Genomic DNA, 15125 nt, shown 5'->3' on the forward strand with positions numbered 1-15125 from the left:
CTTATAAGTTGGAAAAGTTGGATGGAACCGAGATCCCAAGAACATGGAACATAGTCCAGTTAAAGAAATGCTATATATGATGGCCCGGGCATCATTATTAACGATCGGCACATCCATTTTTATTTTTGGCATGCGTGCCACTATTAGGTAGAGGTAATCTGAGTATTACTTGATGCTAGAAATTAAATTGTAAGCAGGCTTGCATGCTACTTCCTTTCAAGAAGTTGTTTACTCGTGTTATGTTTTGCATAAAAATTATTGGTATACATGGTGTGCGTGCCAAAAGTGACCCACGTGTCATTAAACTTATACATGATGTTCGTGCCAAAAGTGACCTGCGTGTCATAAAACTTATACCTGGTGTGCATGCCAGAAGTGACTCACGTGTCATTAAACTTATATATTGTGTGCGTGCCAGAAGTGACTCGCGTGTCATTAAACTTATATTTGGTGTGCGTGCCAGAAGTGACCCGCGTTTCATTAAACTTGTACCTGGTGTGCGTACTAGAAGTGACCCGCGTGTCATTAAACTAATACCTAGGACTACGCCAGAAGTGAGAATCCTTTATTGAAAATATATGAAAATCCTAAGATACACTTATATTATTTATGATAATAAAACAAAGTAAAAAAGGAACATTAATGACAAAATGGCAAAACAGGTACTTTATGTTTTCATGGTTTTTCAATAGTCGTCCTTTAGCAAACTTAACGGCACAAAACATCCTTTATGCTTAAAAACTCTATCACGCCATGTCCTTTCGCGCTAACCCAGTTAATATTTTCCGTTAAATCCAGTCATGTGCAAGACACGTGAGGGTATTTTTGTAACTTTACATATTTATTAAATTAATGAAAAAATTATATATAAAAACAAATAAAGTCTTTATTTCTTTTCTCTCTCTCTCTCCCTCTCTCCCTCTCTCACACACACACACATTTTCCCAAATCTCCGGTTGTTGCTCAAATCCGGCCACCGTCAATCACCACCACAACTTCATGGTGACGGTGGTGTTTCAAAACAACCACTAAACATAACCCCCTTTTCATTGACGTTCGTCACCATCGCAACTCTGACTTCTCACTGATCGTCACCACCACCATCACGGTCGCCACCGCCAAGACACGATCTTCTCTCCACTACATATCCAACAAATCTTAGCCCATCATCTTAGTCTAGGTAAGATAACGAGTGTTTGTACAGGCTTAATTGAAGTTTCATCCACGGAATCAAACTATATTTGAGTTCTATCAGATTTCAAGATCTAGTGTTCATTACCTTAGATCTGATTGTTTTTATTCATGATATTCAGGTTCTTGAAGGTTGATTGAGGATGCATGCGGAGAAACAGATCACAAACATAAGATCCGGTGGTGTTTGGTCAAACGATTGATAGTTGTCACGGTTGTGGTTGTTATGTGAAATCGATCGATTTTGGGGGGGTTTTTTACGGTGAAGACACGATCCATACTGATGTGGACAATGGTTATCTCGCCGGTGGCAAGAAAATCATCACCGGCGGTGGTGATTTTAGGCTGATGGGAACAAACAAAAGTGGAATGAGGGAGGGGATGAGAGAGAGAGAGTATGCATAATATATATACTTGTGGAGGTGGCGCTGGTTGTTGGTCTGGTGTGATGACAGAGGTTGTGGAGGTGGCGTTGGTTGTTTGGTTGGTGGTGGTTTTGTGGTGTAAAGAGAGAAAGAATAGAGGGCGGACAGTGGTGGTTTGGAACTCAGCAGTTGTAGAGTCCGGCGGCGAGTTTGAGCTCGTGGTCAGGTGGTGGCGGTCCGAAGATATGGTGGTGGTGGTGGCGGTCCGGCGATGAATTTCAGATCTGGGTATGTTTAGAGGAGAGGGAGAGAAAGGGAGTAGAGAGAGAAAGAATAGAGAGAGGGTGTGTGTTGTATATAATTTTTATTTTTAGTTTTAATAATTAAATAAACTATAAAATTACAATATTACCCTCATGTGCCCAGCACATGACCAGATTTAACAAGAAAAATTAACTGGGTTAGTACCAAAGGACGTAACATGAAGAGAATTTGAAACATGAAATACGTCTTGTGCCATTAAGTTTTCTAAATGACGACTATTGAAAATCCATGAAAACATAAAGGACCTGTTTTGTCATTTTGTCGAACATTAATCCATATATATCTTTCAAAAGGGATTACAAAAGTTGAATTACAGGGAGTTTTCCAAATATCAAAAGATGAATTAATCTTAAATCCTATTTTGCAAGTGGTTCTTTAGTTTGAGGCCCTTCATTACCTTGAGCTTGTGGGGTTTCTTGATCTTGAGAGGCAGGAGGAGTTGGTGGTTTGTCATTTGGGGTTTCTTGATCTTAGATACTTCCGGAGCAATTGAACACCATTTGCATTTGCGGCAAACTCTGGAATTACATCATGGAGAGAAATGATAGACCATCAAATTCTCGCAGTCTCCTGCTGTATTTCGCTTCTAAGTCCCGATCATGCAATGGATGCTCTTCGAGAGGGCCTTGGTTTTTTGTGTACTCAAAACCAACCTTTTGGCCGGCTCGAGAGGAAACATTGAGTAGGATAGCAAGACAACCTCCAAGATCTTGCACGTCCTTAATATGGCCAATCTCCTATCATAAAATGAACATAATTAAGTGCCTATGACAGAGTTAGTAAAAAAAATTGGATAAGGAAGACAACATACCAGCGGCCAGCGGGAGACCCTCAGCCATAAGCCACTGTTTATCTTATTCAGTGCATTTGGCCTTCTCCTCCAACTCATCAAGTGCTCCCACAAGCTTAGTATTATCAACTTTAAGAACATCAGCTTGCTTCACCATTGCTTTCGCCTGCTCCTTCCGCAACTTTACCTCTTCATCATAAGACTTGATTAAGTCATCCTGAACAGCAATCCGGCTTTCTAACGCACTGTTAGCTTCCAAAGCCTTAGCTAGATCAGCTTCCTTACGTTTGGTTTCTTTCGCGAGCAGCAACAAGGATGGCGTTTTGATTTTTGCATGTTGCTTCCCAAGCCTGGGTAGCAGCAGCTTAACGATCCTTCTCAGCTTAAAGCGCGATTTCAGCATCCTTCAACTTCCACTTGGTAGTGTTAGCTTTTAAACGCTGTTCATCGGCAATCTATTTCCCTTTTTCCACTTGGTTTGTCATTTCACCCCAAGTCTCCCCCATGGACATCCATTCCCAGAAAATTTGTTGCCCGCAAGCCACGAAGTTGGCTAAAGTAAAATTAAAACCACAGGCAAGATCATGACGGGAACGACCATGTTGGAATCCACGCTTCGCAGCCGGATTCAATGGCTGAGAAATTCAGCATAAGTTCCGCATCTGAGAACCGCGAACCTTGAGCTAAGGTCCAATGTGGTATATGGAGATGGTCATCCTCTCCTGGATTGGCCTTCTCAAAATAACTCGTATCAGAAGGACGATGGAATCGCGCCCCCTGAGTAGATTGTTGGGTGTAAGAAGTCGTCCATTCTCCTGCATGACGGAAGGGAGAAGATTGGGAGAAGGTGGTAAATTCTGCGGTGACTTTTCAGTCTCCGGGTTCTCAACATCTTGCACCGGGTCCTTCCCTTTGGAACCTGACCCATCGTTAGGAATGACGATTGTTGGCGGAGGGGATGGAGGGTACTGGATCACTACACCCTGATCAGGCGCAATTGTTTTCTCTGTAAGATAATATATATATATATATATATATTATATATATATATATATATATATATATATATATATATATATATGAGAAATCACACAAAAAATAAATAAATACTGGAATTACTTGTGGAAGTAAGAAATTACTTGGTGGGGATCGCATGGCACATCATTGACCCGGTCTTCAAGGCGGAGTTTCTTCGTCTTTTTTGGGCCAACTACCCGCTTTTTCTTCGCATGGACCTCTTCGGAGTCGGCTTGATTATCATCCGTTTCTCCGGATTTAGAGGATCGTTGTTTCCTCTTGCGTTCAAGATCTACCAAGGCACGCATAATACCCGACGTGTCAGAAGTATTATCAAGATGATGTTCTTCACGGGGTGACGATTCATCACTTGATGACAACAACACGATCACCCCATCTGAAGTTAATGTGTTCAAAGGATGAGGGTTCAAAGAAAACGCACCTGGGCGCGTCGGTGCTTCTGCATACAACCCACTGTTATATCAAATAATGCGTTTAGCACTGATCCCTCACCTGCAAACACCGCGTGAGCAAAAACAAAAAATATGGCTCATAACAGAGATCATAAAATAGTTTAAGCGGATACTTACTCTCATCGGCATTTTGAAAGAAGGGCTCAAACTCAGAGTACGGCCATATGCGCTTATATACCAGCCCATACAAGGCCCCCCCCCTCAAAAATTGCCCGCATCGGGGTTAGAGTTTGAGTGAGCGTATTAAACCACGCTTGATCTTCGTATCGTGCAAGTTGCAAGTCCGTAAGTTCCTCCTTAAATGGACGGCGAACCATGGTTATAGGAACCACGTTCTATGAAATCCATAATAACTTCGTCCTCCACTCATAAGCACTACGTGGAGGTTCGATACCAACGATCCCATTCGAAGTAGTGGAACGGTTGAACCAACCACCTCGCACGTTCATCTTGTAAAACACAGCAAATTTGTTCACCTTGGGCGCTATATTATTGGCCCTACAAATGAATTCGAAATGTCGAATCCTCATAAGGCCAAATGGTTGAAGTTGTGAAAGATGGATTCTGTGGCCAGTAAGCACATTCCCCAAAAACTTGGTTATTGGAAATCGAATATTTTCGGTAGTAAAATACTCTGCATATACGGCCATCTTGCTAGGCGGATGCTTGTCGGTTGTAGCTTTGGCAGCAGGATATTCCTGCCCCCATTCCGGTGTTATGCCATAAGTAGCGATAAGTTTCTCAAACTCAGATCTCTTCCAATTAATCTCGATATGTTCTATCAATGGTGAAGTCTTCTTCTCAGCAGCCATTATTTTAGGGGGGGGGGGGCAAGGGAAAACAATGAGCAATGGTGGCTAAAAGGACAGTAAACAGAAGATTGCATATGATAATAATTTCATATTTGAGAGAAGTAAGATGAAGATGAAGAAGAAAGGATGATAAAATTTCCCTAAGAAACCCAAAAGTCCTATTTATATCCATCGCAGTTAATGCGATGGAAAGCTGGCAGTGGAGAGAGAAAGTGAAGGGTCCAGTAAGAATGTGACACGTCACGCGGGAAAACTGAAAAAGTGAAAATGGTGGTACAGTATGGTACAGTTGACAATCGACACAGACGTCATATCACCATGCGGCGTTTGCAAACCTTTCACATCAAATTTTCCATGCTTATCTTTAAAGGAAAAAATATCTCTACAAGCTCACGCAAAATATTCAAAATTCCCACACAATATCTTAAGTCCAAAATTTCACCGCATAAAACTTTATGCGGAAAAACAATGGACTTGGGGAACTTATAGAGGTAGGGTAGTAAAAAGATCCAAATACTCATAAAGGATCATCTGCGGATCATTCAGGACTTTCTCAAAAGTCACCCACAGAACATCTCCATCACCCGCATAACTTAAGTCAGAGGAAAAATAATGGGAAGCTCCAAAGACTATTCGCGGGCTACTTATGACTCCCTCAGAAGTTGTCAGCAAAGACATTCCCACCACACGCGAGATGACAGAATAGTGACGTCAGCAAAATAGTTGTAACCAACTTCCTTCTAAAAGATTTACACGAAGATTCTTTCTTGGAAGACACGTGATGTAACAGTCAATTAGGGCGGGACAACTGGCAATGTTATAACCGTGCACATGGCCGGTTGTCTTGTCCTATAATGTGCGGACAGTTGTACTAATAATATTCCCCTAACCACCGGCTATAAATACATTCTCCGTCATCATAAGGTATTCATTCACACTTCACATATTACATCAATCACTTAAAGTACTTTATCTCTCTAAGAATTGTACTTATTCTCATGTCGGAGGGTGGTTACGGGAAACTTCCACTATTGTCCTTTAAGTAACGAGCTCACGATTTTCTGTTTTGCAGGTTTCCATCGCCGGACTTGTTGAGCCGGTACTCGTGCTGCTGTGTTACATTGTTATTTTGACCCGTATCCTATGGAACCATTAATCTAACCTATTTAGGTTTAGATCCGTGCTTCTTCAATTAGAACATTAAAGTTCTCTTAATTGGATATTTATTGTATATACTAAACCGCAGCGTTACACCCAGGGCCGGCTCAACGTCCTCGGATGCCTAAAACTAACTAAAATGTTGAGGCCTTTTTATTTTCTTTTTTATGTGTATAGTGCTAGAGAGTATACAAGCATTATAGAATATGGATGATATGCCGTGATAATGAATATGAAGCAATCATCTTTAGCTTGTGGCTCATTGTTGAGTTGCTAATTCTAAAAGAACTCTACTTTCAAAATCTCATAACACATAACTTTTATTTAAGATGGAGGCCCTAAAAATCTGGAGGCCTAAAGCGATTGCCTCATTTAGCTTACCCACGAGACGGCCCTAGTTACACCATGCTCAAAATTCACATACACAAACTTGTATTAGTCATCAAACAAAGCCGTAACACATTTTAATAACTTTATTCCCAACCACAACCACTTACTTCATATTCTAATACTTTATGACAACATCTTATTAATTAAATTAATAAGAAGCAAGTAATCTTACTCCAATGTATATGTAGTTTGAAACATGTGTGTCGGGAGAAGAAAACTAAAACTTAAAAACCAAATTATTCTTTAATTAATTCCTTGTATTTTATTCACTAACCATTTCTTAATAATATTTTATGTTTCTCTCTTCTTGAACCCTTCTGCCGTCCATCTTCACATATAATAACTTTACAACATCCTATAGTTCAATTCATCACCAAAACCAGCTACAATGTTCGTGTTTATACACATCACACTAGCGGTCGCATTCGCCGGATTATTCCTCCTCCTTTTCTTCCTCTTCCAACACTTTCAACGCCACCCTAAACAACCACAACAAGCCACTGGACACCTAACCATTTCCGGACGTGTAACATCATCAAAACATTTATTTAACTGGTCCGACCACCCTACACTCGTCACAGACGCCATCGAAAACGGGTGGTCACGATTCGCTTTCACCGAGTACGTTTCATCATCATCCACCCGATCAAACCGGTTTTTATTAGGGTCATTAGGGTCTTGTGTTGCCGGAGACGTGGATGACGTGGAAACTAGCTGGGAAGTCTGTCCAGGGTCCGCTGATTTCATGCAAAAGATTAGACTTAATTCCGGACTAATGAAAAATATTAAAACCATTTGTTCCGTTATTAAATCGGCTTTACCATTACCCGGTCCAACGTTAGGGAACTCATCTCCGTTTCCTCAAGAGGCTTACTTCGAAATCACGATATTATCCGGTTGCGAAAACGAAGGCGGAAGTGATGTTAACGTGAAGGGAAAGGTGAATTCAGGAGAAGGTGAGAATATTAAGTTAATTCAAGAGGATGGGTTGGATGTGAGGGACTTGCATGTCAATGTTGAAGAGTTGAGGGGTCGAAGTTGTACAAAGGAAATAGTTGAGAGGGTTGCTATGTTGTCGGTGGGGCTTACCGGTGGCGGTTCACTTCCGGTTAAACCTCCGGGGAGTTATCCGGGATCCGTGGGGTTTAATTCCGATGGGTCTATTTACTTAGATGGTATGTGTTCTATTTCTTTTTCCAACATATATGCTTATTCTAAACAAGTTAAATCCAACAAAATCAAGACAAAATTTGTGTTTTTTTTCGTTTTTTTATTTGATTTTTTGTGAAGTAGTAGTTATGTGTGTAATGTAACTAAAAGAATATATACTTGGGGACAAAAGAATATTGTTTGTTTTCATTTTAGTTTATAATGAAGTACATAAAATATAACATAGTATTATTAGCAGGTCTACCTACTTTGCATGATGAGTTGAGTGTTTTTTTTATAAGACCAAGTGTAGTGGGGCGTTTTGCCCACCCAAAAAGCCTCAAAGCGTCCGAAAACACTCCCCCGGGGCTCTTTGGGTTGAAGTTTGATGATGGACGTTGTGTAGGAAGCGCCAAATGGGGGGAAGAGGGGGGGGGGATGTGATTGGTGAGTTTTTATTTGCTTTTTGTTTCTTGATAATTATTAATAATAAAATAATAATAAGGTAATGATTGGTTAGAGCTTCATCCACTACACTTTTTTATCAAAGCGCCCATATAGTAATGTGGCGTCACATTGCACAAAATGCCCCCATAGAGGCTCCATCCAGTACACACGGTCTAAGCGGAATAGTTGGTTTTGACAAAACCAAAACTACAACTACAGTTGTAAACTAATTAGTTTACTTAATTATGAGATTTTTTATTTTGTACTTGTGTTTGATTCATGGTTTTGTAGGAATTAAACTTGTAAGTGAATCAAATATTGAAAGATGGGAAAGAAGCGGTAAAGTGATTGGTTGTGGTTACAATCCAAGCCAGAAAAAGGTTTTCTTTATAGTAGACTCTAAACTTGTACATGAAATCAATTGTAAAGAGGAGGAATACGAGACTCCACTTTATCCAATATTAGCTGCGAATGGCGATGTTACGGTGCTTGTAAATTTTGGGCAAAGTATATTTAAATATGCACCCGCGAATTTGCAAAGAACTCAAAATCCTTGCTTTATTGGACCTATGTCAAATTCTCCATCGATGGGGTATGAAGATAGTAAAGAGCTTTTCTCAATGGGTATAATAGATTCACAATGGTTAAATCAATCAACAATAAGAAGCGGACAACACATAGGCAATGTAAATAAAGGAATGGCAAAGGATTACGATGAGGCTTCTGAAGGGGATTTGTTTGAAATCGTGATAGAGAGTAATGGTTATAAGAAGTCACCGATCAACATTCTTAGCCAAAAAGATCTTTGATAATGCTATTTTCATGTAGGTCGATTTTTTTATCACCTGTTGGCTTTAATCGAACGTTAAACCCGGTGACATATGGCTGACTGGATTGAGATTATATATACATCTTTTTGTTGTATGTACAAGTGTACAACAACCAATCATTTTACATAAGGTAGCCAATCATAGACTCACATTTATTTCGTTATGCGTATATCAAAGCTATAGATGATGTTTTTTTTTTCTTTATTTTTTATAAAAGCATTTTTTACCAACAATTTACGAGTTAACCAACCTTAGCAATAATATATGAAAAATATTTGTTATTAGTTATCACTAATAAAAAATTGTTACCAAACATTTACGACTTAGACTAAAAACTAGACCGTGAACTCCAATTTATAAATTTGATGTTTGATTTTGTATGATGTTGTGTTATTGGTGTTTATATGCTTCGACTTGGAACTTATATTATATTTATCGCACATTTGGATTTGATTTTGGATTTATTTTGTTTTCACCTTTTCTATTTAACGTGTGGTAGCGATTGTCCCCACGATGGTCTATCACTAGTAAGGAGGTGGAATCTATTGTGGAGGTATGCTGTTTTTGGAAATTCGTCTCCATCATATTTGTTCGTGGGGACGCCCAACGATGGCGTACACTCTTTTTTTTCTTTTGCTTCTGGCATGATATGTAATTTGATTTTTCTTGTGTACTTGTCACTGGTGATGATGATCGAGATACAATGGTACTTCAAGAACCTATAAAACTTCTAGAATATCAAGCACGACTAATAAATATTTGGATATTATTAATAAACATCGAGTACTTATATATACGATAATCAATATTAGTAAATTTTACAACTAAAAGGGCAATCACTTAACAATTATAAATATATATCAGTGTGACATGATCATTACAAGGTTGCGTTCAACTCTGTAAATGATGCAGAGATATTCGTGTTTTTTTAAATACTTAGACCATATCGTTTATGGGCAACAAAAGGGGCAAAAAAGCCCCCAAACACCACCGAGGGGCAACATAGGGAGAGGGGGGGGGGGACTTGGGTTGGCGCTGTGTTGGGATACCGCCTAAAAGGGGGGGGGGGGGGGGAGTTGTGGGGCCTACATCTCTCTCTCTCTCACACACACATACATACATACATACATACATATATATATATAAGAGTTCATATAAAAAACAATTGTTTTGTTAGAAGTGTGAGAAGACTTTAAAAATAAAGTACACCACCTTACTAGGACACTATACCATGTAAATAGAAAATTATACAACTTTTATAAGCTACCAATCTCAATCACTAGATCCTACACATTTATTCTTATACTTCTCACAAAACTATTGTTTTTTACGTTAACCATACCCTACTCTCTCTCTCTCTCTCTCTCTCTCTCTCTACATATATATATATATATTTAATGGAGCGACAAACCATATAGTGGGGCGTTATGGAGAGGGGTTTCGAAGTCCAGTTTTCTACGTGGCGATGACGTGGATGGTTTTACATCTTGATTTTCAACCTAACACTTGAAATAAGATTGTCAAAGTCTACATTGTCTAAGTAAAGAAGACAACCAAAATATATACAACAGTTGTGCTATGTTTTTCACATGTAAAACCCCAAAACATTTCATGTGCAAACATAAATAACTATAAGCCCTAACCCAATTTTGTAATATGAAAATAAACGAAAAGCACTATTGAAGAACTCACCTGGTTTGACATGTAAATAGAGAGTTTAATGATGAGGTGTTCAAGGTATTGGTGCGAAAATAAGTGAGCACAAAGAAAAATAAAGAAAGACGATATGTTATTGATGAACTTGAGTCTCGAGAACATGCATCCTGTTTAGGGGAGATGAGAAAATAATTTGCGTTATCTACTTTGTCGTTGAAGATAAAAACAAACGATGAACATGTTTTAATTCATAAACCCTTCTTATACTTCATAAAACTCATTTTTATTTGATCGCCCTCATATATATAAATTCGTTTAATACAAAGCTAGATTCAAACATCTTTAAATACTATTAAAGCAATACAATGTGGACACATGGTCTTCTTCTAGGCTGTCCACATGTGCAATCCAGTCAGCATGTTTCCAATTTCATGTGCTCTAATATTCTGACAAGTGTCATCTCACACACTAGAAAAACTTTGTTTTTTGTTAAATCAAAATAGTGTATGCGCTGAGAATCGAACTTGGGTGCAAAACCGAGATGCCAAGTTAGTAAATACAACAATAGCCAACTAACCAAGGCTTGTAATTTGTTTTATATATGAAAGATATATTATACATATTAAAAACCACTATAAATGGCCATTATTAGAGATTGATTCAACCAATAAATATGGAATATCTACAATAGGTAACAATCATTTCTATAATTCAGTGTCTTGTGTCTAGATCGGTGGACTTGAAACAAACAAAATCAATTACATTAATTACAAAATGCTAAATATAATATAAATATATATATATATATACACACACACACATATATGATGTCATCCGGGTCCGGGTTGATGTTCGGGCCGGGTCTGAAAACATTGATTTAAACCTTAGAATTTTCCACCCTAATTATTTTAATCTCTCCTTCTCTCTCTCTCTCTCTCTCTCTCTCTCTCGGCTAACTAACTCCATCATCCACCATCTTCTATATTCCGGTAATGTATATCGAGATTAATCGTTTTTCGGTAAGGTTATATATTATACTCTAATGACCAACAATGTTATATGATTTTCCGGCAATGTTATATCTTTTTCCGGCAACATCATATTTTCTTCCGGTTATTGTAGATCTAACATTTTTATCTTTATTTTCATTGTTAACTGATTTTTTTTAAAATCAGTTTAGGTTCTAAATCAAAAACGACGATGAAGCTAATATTTCTACGTATTTACGTTTTTCCGGTAAGTTTTTCCGTTCATGTGATATACCTATAACAATGGTTGTTTTATATTTATTTGAAGTTTTATATTTTTCCTGTTTTTTATATGTTGTTCTTCTATGTTCTAAATAAAAATCAATTTCATCCATGGACATTATCATTATTCTTTTTCCGGTAAGGCCAATTTAGATTTTCCGGTTATAAATCATAATTTAAATCTTCCATAATATCAATGTTATAACAAAACTTAATTATTTCAGGTTATTGTCCCGATTGATGTACGGAATATTTCATTTTACATTCTAAATAAAAATCGGAGATACCATCGTCATTATCATTTCGTTTTTCTGGTAAGACCATTCAAATTTTCTGATTATAAAGTTATAATTAAAATCTTTCATAATATGACTATTAATATTTGACTTTATAATTTCAGATTATTGTTCCGACTCATATAAGCTAATTGCATGGATTGTACATTAGTTAATAAGATGTATTTTTTTAATTTTTTTAATATTGATGTATATTTTTTTTAATATTCACGTATATTCCTTATTTATAAGATTATAATATAAATTAAATTACCTATATTAATATAATCATTATTCTATTGTTTTTGTCAACTTCCAGTTAAGTGACAAATATTCCGTTTAATTTAAAATCTCATTATAATTTTCAATCTTATATTAGTTTACATTTTTAGATTTATACACATAGAAGAATCTCATTAATACAATTTATAGAGTTTGACATTCCTTTTTTTTAAACCGAATGAACAACCCTTTTTTATGTTTTAAATTTTTCGTTTTTATAAACTCATTCCTTAATTTGTGGTTTGACCAAAATAATAACATAATTATTCCATTATTGCAATTTATATTTTTTGACTTTCCTTATTTGTTAAAAAACCGAATGAATAAGTTATAACTTAAATAAATTTCCAACCGATTTAAGTATTTGACCATTCAAATTAAATCGTTTTTGACCTTTCATATTAGTTTACATTTTTAGATTATACACATTTAAGAATTCATTTATGGCACTTTATAAAGTTTGATATTCTTATTTTTTTATAAAAACCGAATGAACAACCATTTTTTATGTTTTTATTTTTTATTTTTATAAACCCATTCCTTAATTTGTGGTTTGACCGAAATAATAACATAATTATCTCATTATTACAATTTATATTTTTTTGACTTTCCTTATTTGTTAAAAAACTGAATGAATAAGTTATAACTTAAATAAATTTCCGACCGATTTAAGCATTTGATCATTCATATTAAAGCGTTTTTTACCATTCATATTAGTTTACATTTTTAGATTTATACAAATTTAAGAATCCAATTATGTCACTTTATAAAGTTTGAAATTCCTTATTTTCTTAAAAAAACCAAATGAACAACTCTTTTTCATGTTTTTAATTTTTTCCATTTTTATAAACTCAATCCTTAATTTGTGGTTTGACCGATATAATAACCTTAAATAAAGGCCAAACAAATTTATAGACCAAAGCAAATAAAAACAACTAATCATTTTTTCATTTGCTTGAACGAGAAACATTAAGCAGAAACAGACACAAACAAAACAAGCTCAGCAGAATCATCATTTTGTAAAAGTTCAAATCAAATAAAGCTCAAACAAAGTTTATAGCCCAAAGCAAATAGCAACAACTAACCTTTTTTTTCCTTTTGTTTGAACGACAAACATCAAACGGAAACATGCTCAACGTAATCATCAATTTGATGTTGAAATTTTTAATACAGTTTTGGATATACGAATTCAAGAACTTGGAAATATATTTAGTGAGGTTTTAACTACTTTATTAGAAAATATGTCCGGTTTAAATCTTAATATTCATTTTTCAAGTTTGACATATCTAAGATAGTGACATTTTTGAAAATGTATCCAAATGATTTCAGGAATGAAAAAAGATGGTGTATTTCAGGTGATTGTAAGGTCTTTTATCATATTTTAAAGGAATATGATAAATTTTCAAAAATTGGATGAATGCGTACCCTTGCTCGTGTAGTGGTGGTAATAGAAAGCACGCCACATTTTCTTTTGTTTATCAAATATTGAAACTAGCGTTGTTTTTACCGATTGCAACCATAACCGTTGAAATATGTTCTTCTGAAATAAAACTTATCAATACGAGTTTGCAAAAGCAAATGGGTGATGGGTATTTGAACATTGCTTTAATTTGTGTAGTCGAAAGAGAAACGTCGATAAAGTAAAAGAACATGGTGTAATGACTCAAATTCAAGCGTTTAAAAAACCGAACAGGAGAAATTTGCACCTCATGTATCGTGTTTCTGTTTTGTTTCGTATACATTGTATAAAATAGGGTAAACAAATATTTTGAACGTTACCTCTAAAATTTATGTTTAGATCCGGCGGCAATGCGTTTAGTTGTTTGTTTAAGAAAACAAAGAAGTTGGTAATGTTATTAGTTATCACCTGTGAAAACTTATGTCTAATGTTTAGTGAGTGTATGGGAATAACTTGGATTTGTTTTTATACAGGAATGGACGGAGAAAATGAGGAGTAAGCAATACAAAGGGAATTGGGATAGCTGTGAGCATGTGATCAAAAGTTCCACATGGCCCTCCTAAATATAAAGCATGGTTGTTGAAAGGTGTGTGAGAGAACAATGTAGACGGTTAAAATTTAAAAACTCCTCAACCTCTAACTTTCGGTTTGGGTGTCAATATAATTTATTCCTTTTCTTTTATTTAGTATATTTAAATATAGCTTTAACATAAACCTATTACCTATGGTTTTAACTTTTAAGGTTTTCATAGTTTAGACGTGGCTTCTTTAGAGCATTCTTAACTCATTCTCTAAAATTGTTAAACCCATATAATTTATGATAAATATTAAGAAAACTATCAAAATCACATCTTCAATCCATTCCCTATTATATGGATGAGTTATATGGCAAATAAAGTAAAACCCTAAATATAGGGACTCAATTTTGATCCATACCATATAACATATCACTTATCCTCCAATCACCATTCACTATATAACAAGACAAGAGAAAAAAGTAATAAAGAATTAATTTATGGATATGAATAGGGAATAGAATGTGAAAGAATTTTAAAAAATAATATATAAATTTATAGAATGATATTTTTTAGCTAAATTATAGGTAAAAATATATGGAATGGGCTGTGGATGCTCTTAGAAAGATTTTTTACAAAACAACCTATTGACAACTAGAAATCTTAAACAAAGAGCAAAGCATCTATGATCTCTACCCACGAACTTTTATTGGTTGGTTCACATGCTAACAAAGCATTCTAA

General features: G+C 35.9%; 1 protein-coding gene across 1 annotated transcript; it reads left to right on the forward strand.

The window, feature by feature from the left end:
- The first annotated feature begins 6670 nt into the window (after positions 1-6670).
- On the forward strand, positions 6671-8965 carry LOC143610782 (uncharacterized). The gene is made up of 2 exons (XM_077085167.1): positions 6671-7695; positions 8408-8965. The coding sequence occupies exons 1-2, from the start codon at positions 6909-6911 to the stop codon at positions 8923-8925; spliced, it is 1305 nt and encodes a 434-aa protein (XP_076941282.1). The 5' UTR covers positions 6671-6908; the 3' UTR covers positions 8926-8965.
- Positions 8966-15125: the final 6160 nt, after the last annotated feature.

Source organism: Bidens hawaiensis, unplaced genomic scaffold, assembly GCF_021521415.1.
Source record: "Bidens hawaiensis isolate Kalapana, Puna unplaced genomic scaffold, B.hawaiensis_p1.1 tig00028012_1, whole genome shotgun sequence".
Taxonomy (NCBI): Eukaryota; Viridiplantae; Streptophyta; class Magnoliopsida; order Asterales; family Asteraceae; genus Bidens; species Bidens hawaiensis.